The sequence below is a fragment of the Corvus brachyrhynchos genome, unplaced genomic scaffold (genome assembly GCF_000691975.1).
Source record: "Corvus brachyrhynchos isolate BGI_N302 unplaced genomic scaffold, ASM69197v1 scaffold66, whole genome shotgun sequence".
Taxonomy (NCBI): Eukaryota; Metazoa; Chordata; class Aves; order Passeriformes; family Corvidae; genus Corvus; species Corvus brachyrhynchos.
Genome location: NW_008238440.1, coordinates 1,631,827 through 1,643,428, shown reverse-complemented (window position 1 = coordinate 1,643,428; position 11,602 = coordinate 1,631,827). Strand labels below are relative to the sequence as shown.

Below are 11,602 nucleotides of genomic sequence, written 5' to 3'. Positions count from 1 at the left end.
GTTCCCTACCTTTCCTGTCAAGAAACTGAAGGCTCAATTTTGTGATTGCGTTTCTTTTCGCGAATAATTCATTAGTAAAATAACTCTGATCAAATGGACAAACATAAAAGCTTTCATGGTGATCTGGACTTGAGCTTTAAATCATCATCCTGCTTAATGCACCCTCGGAGCAATCCACTGCAGCTCTGTCTCCTTGTCAGGCTGCCTCTGGTTGGGCTGCAGAATTTACCTGGACATTCACATTTGCAAACTCTGACTGCCTGTCAGATGGAACTTGTTTTGCTAAAAATCAGTGATGTCAACCCATAAAAGAATCAGGCCTCCAGCGTCAGCAGTGTTTTATGGGAAAAGGTGGTGATTCACTCTGCTCTGCCCATGGAGCTGCTTGAACCATAAGCAAATAATTTGCTTGGTGAATCGTTCATGCTTCGTTAATCTGAAATTTATTGGTAAAATAATATTATTCAGCCATTTTTTAAAATAACCACAAAGCCCTAATTTTTGTGTGCTTAATACATTACTGTTGAAATTCTCATCAGTTACTGTGAAATACCATAGAAACTGTCCAATAAATGTGATGGATTGTGTAATTAACTCTTGATCAGCACTGATTTTCAGTGATGTTACCCAGTGAACCTGAGGGTACTTCATGACCTTCACACTGGGTATACAGCTAATTACTCCTTGGGCAATAATTATTAAGTTTTTTTTAACCTCAGTTTGTCATTTTGTCTTGTAAACTATTATGCTATTGAGCTTCTCAATTCTTTTGGCTATAAAACTGCAGCTCTCAGAGGGCTCCCTAAATTGTCTCTGTGACTGTATGGATTACACCAACTTCATTAAGTAGATTACAGGGATGTCTGTTTTGCAGGTTTTCCATTGATCGCCACACTGACCTTGAGAGACAGTTCAACATCAACGCAGAGGATGGGAAAATAACTCTGGCAACACCCCTGGACAGAGAAACCAGCACATGGCACAACATCACCATTGTAGCCACTGAAACCAGTAAGTGTTTGTGTACTCTGACTGTTCTGTTGGGTTTATAATTGATTTTAAAAGGCCGTGCAGTGGAAGCTGTATATAATCCAGTAAAATAAAATGTATTGGGTGTTTAAAGTAGAGAATTTTTGAAAGGAAGCTTAATTTGTATGCAAGCTCCATTTCTTTTAGTTTTTACAACTGCACATTTTTTTCCAGTGAATATGGTGATAGAGATTTTGAACAGATAGGTGAGTACATATGTACAGGGTATGCAGGATAAACATTAAAAAACAGTTTAAAAAGCCCAAACCAAAGCCTTATAATTAGCTATATTAAGACAGAAAAAATTAAAGCTTTGCTGTGTAGAAGTAAATTGAAGGCTCAACCCAGACATTTTTAATTCTGAGTGCTATTATGTTTCAGAGCCATAAATGATTAAGCACAGAGGTAATGTTGCATGAAAGTAGTGCTGTTGGATACGTATGGATGAGTTTACTCACACCCAGCTCTCGACAAGAACCTGCATTGTTCAGGTCCACAGAGCCCTGGTGGCTGCTCTGCACATCTGAGTCAGGAGAGCTGCCCTGCCTGGCAATACGGGTCATGGATTTTAATCAAGGAGAATTCTTAATTAATTTGGAGCTGCTGATAGGATCACGCACGACAGTATAATTTATTATTCATCTTAGCACTGTATTTTAGACAATGGATTTGACACAAGCAAAGGAGCAGGTGGGGAATGCGGGGCTGCCACCCTGTGTCGTGTCCTGAACTGGAGCACACAAACCCTGGAACTCTGTCCTGCCCTCACTGTACAGGCAGAACCTGCTTTGTGCACACACTTGAGCCAGCACTGCAGGAATATCTGTCCTCAAAGCCTGGTGGAGAGAACTGGGTGATGCTTGTCCCACAAATCTCTTTTTTGAAGGATACAGCATTATGGTACAGAGCATTTGAAGCTCAGTTTCATAGTACTGCAGCTATGAACATAATAAATTGGGGGATAAAATATGCTTATTTGGCCCAGTTTTGCTGTGTAATATTTTTCCTGTGGTACTTGTTTTCAAAAACAAACCTGTTAGGAATCTGTGACACACCTAAGTCTGAGTGCAAACCAAGCTCCCAACTTCCACTCCTTGTACCCTGTGTTCCTCTGACCCACCTCAGTAATTCGGGGATTTCGTTGCCAGTAGTGCCAACAGTGCCATGTTACTGTTCCTTCTTGCAGCCAAACCATACTTTAATAAATTAGCTGAAATACTTTCTGCTTGAAGGGAAGCCAAGCCACAGGGAATCACACAAGGAAAGAAAGGAAGATCTGGTTTCACTGCGTATATTTCCCCAGGTTAATATCTAACCAGTTAATAATTTTAATGTTTTTAAAGGAAAAATACTTAAAATTTCCATACTAATTTTCTCAGCTCGTGAGATTAACCAACAGCATGGAAAGCACAATTCTTAGTTTATGATCTGAAATATTCAGATGTAAAGTGAAGTCCTTTTACATTTTGTTTCCTCCAAAAAGTCAAAAGGGAACAAAATAAAAGGAATAAATTTGCAAGACACTCCTCCAGTTTATTTTTATATCTCCCTTACATGTGTGTGTCAGAGCAAAGTTGCCAGAAGAGCACTTTACTAAGCCACACAAAAATGAAGTCTGCCCGTTGCATTTTCAGTTTTTTAAAACATAATTATACTCAAGGATTTTGTAAGAAATCAGCCTTGTCATTAGACTTCATGGGAGCCTCAGCATCTACTGCTATTGTAAAATTGCCTCTTATCAGACTGGCTATGAAAATAATAATGCCAATCTTGTTCTAAGCATTTATGTTCCTCCTGATGGCTTATTTTTGCATTCCTAATATATTTATTTGACATTTACATAAAACAAGGGCTTAATTCCATAGACTACTCTCTTTGCTTATTTAAGTGAAATTATTTTTAAGCTCCTCAAGCAGAAATTAAATTTGCTTATAGAACTGTCAAACAGGGGAAAATGGGCATTTTTAGGTTTTTTTTCCAAGACAGTAATAGGCAAAATCTCTGCTGTAAAATAACAGAAATCTGTTGGAGGCAGACACAAGCAGCAAATGCAAATACAAAGAGTGTCATTACAACGCCTTCACTGACAGTCTTATTAATGGACTGCTGATCTCTCCCAGGAAAATAAATATGTTGGAATTGTTCATGCAGGAACATTTCCTCTTCCTGGGCTGGCTGCTTCCCAGGGCCTGTGCAAGGCTCTCCCCTCCATCTGCAGGGCAATGACCAGACCATTTAATTGCCATTAAATTTGCTTACTCCTCATAAGCCATCAGACTGGATTTTTATTTCTTGATTCCCAGCATGGTAGATCCTAAATATGCCCTGATTTAACAACACTTTCATAGATAAACACCAACTTTCTCCAAACCATAATTCACTATTTCAGAGCTTTGTGCTGGTAAGACACCTGCAGCTAAATTTGTGCTCTGAAGTGAGGTAATTTTTGGCAGTTTCCTGCTGTCATCATCCCCCAGCCACTGTCTTAGGTAGGAATCTTCAAAGACAGGAATGGAGCATTACTGCTTCTGCATTTTCTCTTGAAATAGGGATGAAGATCCTCAGACTTGTTGATCTTTTGAAAAGTGATCAGATTTAAAATGTGTGTGGATAATTTTAAACATTCTTAATCTGAGTGGTGGAAAATATGAGCTCAGCCTTCTCACTTCTAGCAAAACTAGGAGGAGAAACAGAAAAACATGAGCCAATGCTGAAAGTGGCTCTTTTGTGGGTATACTTGACAGGCAAAAGACCAGTTTGGAGGTTTTCTGTGGGATTTTTGTGGGGTTTTTCATTTGGTTGGGTTTTTATTTAGAAGAGAGATATTTTCTGTTCTTATTCATAGACAAGTGTCTGGCCAGTGCTTGTTCAGAACAAATTCATGCTATTGGTGACAAATAGTATTGTATTCAGAGACCTGTGCAAATTAAGACATCTTGGTGCTGTTTCCCTCCTTTACTTTCCCATTGCTGACAGACTCTTTTGAAGGACTTTCTGGTTTTCTGCACCCTTTGTTTTCAGGGAGTTAAACTGGCCAGCCAGACTAAAGAACAGCTGCTTTGAATGGCTCTCCCTCAGACATTTGCTCAGACTTTTGCATTGCCTTTATTTTCTGGTTCCTGAAATGCGTGGCCAATGCACAGAGTTTTGCCTCCTGTTTAAATCCCAGTAACCACGTTGCATTCTGCTTGTGTTGAGGGACACAGCTGGTGCAGGTAGCTTGGTTTGCAGGCTGCAGGATGAGCTCTGGGTGGGAGCCCAGAGGGACAGGAGGATGTGACCTGTGACCCTTTGCACCTGTGGGGATCCGACGACGAGTGGCACAGCTGGGTGAGGAACACCCAGAGCCAGCGCAGGAGCCCAGGGCTCAGGAGGAAGAGCAAAGGCTTCCCTGTGCTTGGGCTGTGAAGGGCTAAAAGCCCAGGGATAAAAGCCTTTGTGGGGGTCCCTCTCAAAGGCACAAGCTCGGGCTGTGTCTGTGTTACTGTGCCGGGAATAAATGGCTTTATGGAACAAGAGATCTGAGACTGCTGAGTGAAACCTGGGCTGGAACCAGTGAGGAAACCTGGGCTGGCTGTGAGTGGGGTGTGGGGAGTCAAGAGGGAACCTGGAGTCACTGCTGGGTCCCATCAGTGACAGCATGGGGTGGTTGGGAGTGTGACTGACAGAGAGTCCCATCAATGGTCACACTGGGAAGTTCCCTTAAGAGTTGTATGCCCACAAGAGCAAATTCTTCAATCTTTTTGTGGTTACTAAAGATGAAACCATGCAAAGAGCCATCTGTGGAAAACAATGAACTGAATGAGATTAACATGGTACCAGGTGATGTTTAGGTGATACAGGTGATATTTAGGTGCTGGTTTCAGTATTTCAGATTTAGTTATAAGTTTTCCCTTTAAACTCCTTCTGCAGCTTTGGTCCTTTCACCTGCTACCCCTACATCTCTCTACTCCTAAATATTCCATATATTTTGCACATTTTTCCTATTGTGTGGTTTCTTACGTCTCTTTCTTATGTGATCAAATTAATTTTTGCCTCTTTGTTGTTCAACATTTTTCCTCCCTGGTCTCCTCTGTGCTGATAAATTCTGCCATATGGATTTTTAAGAGAAGATAATATTAGAAAGAGCTTTGACATGTTTGAAAGATCCCTCTGAACTGCAGGCTTAGGGTGTGCGGAAAAAGTACACTCATGGCAAGGGTGAGACTCAAAGCTATTGAACCTGTGAATTGGTTCTTAAATTTTCTTTCTACATTGCCATTCATCCAGGTTTACCCTGCTGAATGGAAAGGAGCAGGAATATCCAGGTGATGACAGGCTGGAGGAAGAAGGTCCACTGGCAAAAAGATTCCCTGAGAATGAACCTTTGTGCTCTGTGGATATAAAGGGTGAACGTTGTCACTGCCTCTGGACTCTATAAACACTGAACTAATGAGATTTCTCATTAGTTTGTGGTGTAGCTGAGACTTACATGAACTTGAAGTTGTAGCCAAGGCTGGGAGGTTTATTTTAAATTTAAATGCTTGAGAGAAGAGGGATGAATACAGTCTTGCTTTGTAAGTCAGGGTTGATAGTGCTGCTCATGTGTTTGAGCTCTCTGGAGCTATATCCTGAACAGGAAAGGAATCTGGGGGCATGTGCAAGGATTTTTTGACAGCCTGAATTGCAGTGCAGTAAGAATGAATGATCAAATTACAGACGTCTCTTTTGGTGCATCTTTTTTGTGTGTACAAAGGCTCATCACATCTTTGGTTCTTTGCTACTTGCTTGAAATGAATTTTCTACCATTCAGTAAAATCTAGTGAAGTCAGGATCCTAATAGTCAGATGCGATCCCATTCTCCTGAACCCACAAATACGTTTTTTCCTTGTGTAGATTACAATTATAGCTGTAACTCCTGCTCCCATTGACATGCTTGTGTTGCTGGCATTAACTGGTTGGCAATTTTGCTAGGCAGTGAAGCAGAGCAGGGTTCAGACTGGGCTTAACCTCCTCAGTATTCTCCCAGTTTCTTGCACAGGTTTTGCAGCACTTACCACGTTACATGTTGTCAATGCTAGTCAGAGGAAAAGAAAATCAAATAGCCATGACTTATTTATTAGACCATTTTTGCTCTAGATTCTGAATGGAGCTCAGAATCACTGATCATTCAAGCGATCAGATTGCCAGACATGGATAAGGCATGTAATAATTAAACTCTGTCCTCTTTTTGCCTCCAGCTCCATGGATTTCCATTTCCATTTTCTAATGGCTGGAACAGCCACCTTGCAGGTACTTTCCCAGCACACTCACTATGTAAGCCATCAATACTAAGGAAATGCCCTGTACTTCCATCATTGCTGGTCAATTGATATAACAACAGTAGTAATAAATGGAGAACTGGTGTAGTTTGAAACCAAAGCAAAGACTTATCTCAGAAAAGCTGGTTTAACTTAGCCTAGAAAGAAATTTATTAGCAACATAATTTGACTGCACAACAGTCCTCTGATTTAAATATGAATGTCCTGATATTTGCATACGCATGCCTCCTAAACTGAAGCTGAGATCTGCTTGAGATACAGGATTCTAGTGAATTCTTTGGAAACAAAATATACTGCAATGCCTTCATTATTAGCAATGCTTATCTGAAATTCTCTTTTTAAAAAGTGAGGTAATCTTTTTCCCCAGAATATGTGTATTTCAGAGTAGAGCTTCCTTGAATAATACCATAGATTTCAACAAGTAAAGACTTCTAAATATATTCCACTTGGCAGGCTCAGATTTGTGACAAACACATCAATAAATAACAGAAAGCCTGGCTCATTATCTTTAAAGACAGTTAAATGATGATCCCTTTAAAGTCCCAAAGCTTTCCTTCATCCGATGAAGCACTGAGTGGACTACTCAAGGTTTAATATTTTCCTCCAAGCTGTGTTTTGATCATTTGCAGCACTGGATTCTTCTCCCTCTTAGGCTGGATATTAGGAGAAATTGTTCCCTGGGAGGGTGGGGAGGCCCTGGCACAGGGTGCCCGGAGAAGCTGTGGCTGCCTCTGGAAGTGTCCAAGGCCAGGTTGGACATGGGGGCTTGGAGTACCCTGGGACAGTGGAAGGTGTCCCTGCCAAGGCAGGGGGTGGAACAAGGTTAGTTTTAAGGTCCTTCCAACCCAAACCACTCTGGGATTCTGTGATCCTCACACCCTGCACATCACACTCACAGATGTACAACAGAGCAGTCCACTGGGGAATTCCAAAGCCAGTGCCTGGGAGAGGATATTTCTCGTAGCCTGGAGCTGTACTTCTAGCCAAGTTTTCAATCTCTGAGTGGAGGGTTTTAATGGAATTTCTGTTGTCCTTATTCCGCAGGCACTGCAGTCACAGAGATACTATTTTCATTGTGATTTGCTGCTTGATCAAAGGGTTCTTGGCACTCAGGCGCACATGCCAAGGAAGCAGTGCTCCTGTGGCAGCCTCAGCCCCCTGCCCAAGGACTGGGCAAAGCACCAGAACTGCCACAAGCAGTAGAAATTCTCATGAATAATTATTCAAAACAAGAGGTGGAAATCTAGACAAGATCTTGAAATCTAAATGGCAATTTGACCGCAGTAAATATTTTCCAGGCCCAGAGCAGAGGAGTCTCAAGGACAAAGCTGTGGGCTCTGTCTGACACAGGTAATTACCCACACCAACGGCATTCTTTGGAAATGAAGAAGTATGAGGCAATTTTGTCACCTAATGGGAAAGGGCATAAAGCCAGAAAAGCTCTATATGGTTTACTGAGAATATAAATACAGTAATTGAATCATCACCCAGCACATGCACTGCTAAAGTTACGTATATTGTGTATTCCCTTAAAAAATCCAAGGACACTAATTAAAAGGGAAGAGAGACATATTTCTTCAAAACAAGCCTTCAGCTACAATGTACTTTTTAATGCCACAAATACCTTTGCTTTCATTATGCTTTCATTTATTTAATTTTATTTAGCCTTTTATGGTAAAAATAACTACAGGCATTATTAGCAATAATTTTAACATTTTCGGGAGTAACTTTGGTACATCATATAATTATCTTTAAATTAGGGCTGAGTAAATTTCAGTAAGTTTGAGAAAGAGAAGGAAACAAGACTTTATGGAGGTTTAAACAAGAGGAGCTCAAGAATATTAACCTTTTCTGCTTGACCCTTTTTGCTCTGGTTTAGTGGAACTCAAGCTATATAATCCATCACTTTTACACTGAAACACAGAATTTACTAAGGTAGTTTTTGTCCATTTGCACATAACTACAGGGCTACACAGAGCTCCTCAGATCCTGATGGGTCGCTGCCATTGGGCAGTGGAGGGCTGGTGCATCTTGTCAGCCAGTTTTCAGTTCTCAGCTGTCAAAGTGTATTTAAACGTAGCACAAAATATCCCATTAGCATTTCACACAGCTCAAAAATAGCAGGAGAGGTGTTCCACAAAGATAATAGCATGGCAGTGGCCATATTATGAGGAAATATGAATGAGAAGGGAGTGTGCTTATGAAACAATTTCTGTATGAAATGGCCTCAGTAGCTCAGGAGCAAGCCCTGAAATTCAGGTATGGGATGCCAAGTAGAAGTTGGAGGCCTCTGATTCCAGAGGGAGGCATGGAAGGCAGCTGTGAATAAAGCATCTGAGTAATTCAGTAAAAAGAAACAAATAAAAGGTCAAAGAAGGTAGTAAACATCATTATGGCAAGGAAAAGGAGAGAGATTTGCAGGAACAGTCTAAACTGTATTTCTGTTTTCTGGGCATTATAAATCCAGGCTAGACATCAAGTTCCAGAGTGGCAAATACTCATTTCACAAAGACATACTGGAGTTGGAACACTGTTCAAAGCTTAAAACACAAAAGGTTAGGGCATTAGGTGGTGTTTTAGAAAGAAATAAGGTTTCCTGGGGCACAAAACAGGGAACGATTCAAGTAAGGAGTACAGGCAGAAGTGTACACGACTAACTAATGAACAGAATATTTTGTAGTTACTTTGAGGAAATCTGGGGGCTGGTTAAGCTGACCATATAGATATATATAGATATATAGATGAGATGTAGATACATACATGTATTAGCAAAGTAAGTGCATCTTTACCCCGACTAGCTACCAACTGGCCATCTGCACTTCGAACATTTGAATTAGAAGTTCTAAAGAAAAGAAGATTGATCTTAGAATTACTGTGTGGAATTCACCTCATTTGAGAAGCTGAGTTCATCAGTCCTGAGCAGAATGGGACTATCTGAAATCTCCACTGGTTTTTCTGCTTGAGAGCAGGTCAGAGTAGAGGTTTGTAACTCAGTATAATTTTAGACAATCTTCTTCAAGCACATTTCTGTCTAGAATAAAGACTCTGAGCGGCATGCTCTGACTTTCTGGCAAAGGTGCAGGGCAGCAAAAATGGAACTATTTTCTGGCTGAAGAACAAAGGAGATGATATTTTTAAAGGTGCATTCTAATGAACTAGGGAGGTCTTTTTTGCTTATTGCTGAAGGTATGCAAATAAGAAGGTTTGATGCCTAGAACCTGATTCATATCCAGGATATCGAGCAATATTTTATCTGTGAAGGAAACATAAGAGTAATTAAATTGCACTATTAAGAAAATCAGTCTCAGAAAGGAATATGAGCTCTAAAAGTAATGACATTTAAATACTTCTGTAATAAATTCTGCTTTAATAACAATTTTTATTAAAGCATTTTGATGTTTTGTCTATGAGTAAGGGAGGGATTTCATTTAAGCTATAAATTATTTTACTTCAATCATGAAATCATTTCAAATAAAAAAACCCAAATATTCCAGACAACTTGTTCTCAATCAGTCTGCTTATTGTTATTATTATTGCTGCTAGTCATTAGAAAATTTCATAGCTAATTATAATTGACAATAAGACCTTGCATATCTAAGTCAATATAAGATTTTAATATTCATGATGTATTAGCATATTAATAATATAATTGCTCTAAAGTGTGGGCCAGATTCCTGACTGTTTTATGGCAGCACAATTCCTTTGTTTCAGCTGGAATTGAGAAACAAAGCAGGAAGTCATGTCCTGGTACATTTGTTGTGTCTTAAAAGTTTTTCTTAATCAATTTCTTTTCCTGGTTGTTCACTGCCTTATTTTTGAGTCAAATTCTTTTCTGTCATTCAAGGACACCATATTATTTTCTGGATTTTTTTTTTTCTTCCTCGTTGTTATATTTAGAAATTAAAACCTGTTACTTCCTCAGAACGATTTAAGGCATTGCACTGCCTCAGAAAATCTGGAATCCTAGTTAGGCTTGTGGTGCTGTGATCCACAAAAGTATGGATCCAGTGGTATTTCATCACACTGTTATTACTCTAGAGTGTATAATGAGAATATCAGAAAGATGATTCTGAGATTCTTTGTTTTCCTTCTTTCCTTCTTGCTGGTGCATGCCACAAGGAAATGGAAAACCTTTGATCAAAATCTTTTAGTGGGCTCTGACTTTTGCTGAAATGCTGGGTCTGTAGAGCAATGCTTCCTACTTGCAGATGCTTCCAGAGATCACAAATGTTGTTTTTCTACTGCTTACTCTTGAAGTGAGGTATCATTTGCTCATCTGTTTTATATTTGTTTGTTTGTTTGATGTGCTTTGACTTTTTGCAAAAAAATTTAACTGTAAAACTTCAAACATTTCTAGGTTGCCATTTCTTGTAGTTAGCAAGTGCTAAAACTTTAGCTGTATTTTTAATTTTTGGGGTCGTAATGATTCCCCATTTCAATACATAACACAGTTAATTTACTGAGTGTGACATAACTGCAAGCTTCCTCCTGACTGGTGTCCTCGTTAGAGACAAATAAGGCTCAATTACACAGTGCTTTATCACAAATACAGGTTGTTTTCTGCCAGCAGTTGTTTCAGTTTGGTCTCTGGATAGATGTGTGGGCGGAAGGATGTTGGCAGTATTGGGTTTTTTTATCATTTTCCCTTAAGGATTTACTTAGGATTGGTGAATAAACTGGAATTGCTTCATTGTCATAAACCTGACATGACTTTAGCAGTTTCCAATACAACCCGCTCAAGCAGCTCTACTAATACTTTATTTTGAATTATGTATTTGTTTACTCATATTGATGTGTCACACATATCTTGATTATGTGTTACTGTGAATATACAGCTCACTGTGGTCAAAATTAGATATGCAGAGCAGCCTCTAAGGACATGCTGTTTGCATCCAGAGCTTCTGTCAAGAGACCCATAGTTTTTACTCAAATATTGCAAAGATGCTACAATATCTGTTTAGAATGTCCATTCCAACCCTTTCCAAGCCTCATCCCGTCCATTTGTTCCCCCTGCTTTCATATCCCTGTTTTTCTCTCCTAGTGCATATCCCATGCATTCACAGAATTCCAGAATCACTGGGGTTGGAAAAGAGCTCCCAGGCCACCAGTCCAAGCTGTGCCCCATCCCCACCTTGTCCCCAGCCCAGAGCTCTGAGTGCCACCTCCAGCCCTTCCTTGGACACCTCCAGGGATGGCCACTCCAAACCTCCCTGGGCAGCCCCTGCCAAGGCCTGAGCACCACTTCCATGGCGAAATCTCTGCTGCTGCCCACC

General features: G+C 40.1%; 1 protein-coding gene across 1 annotated transcript in view; it reads left to right on the top strand.

Moving 5' to 3' along the window:
- The window catches only part of CDH8 (cadherin 8), a 135,880-nt gene that overhangs the window by 82,152 nt on the left and 42,126 nt on the right, over positions 1-11,602 (top strand). The window contains exon 8 of the mRNA XM_008635485.2: positions 875-1,011. Coding sequence (XP_008633707.2) covers positions 875-1,011 — 137 coding nt within the window. The remainder of the gene's footprint in view (positions 1-874; positions 1,012-11,602) is intronic.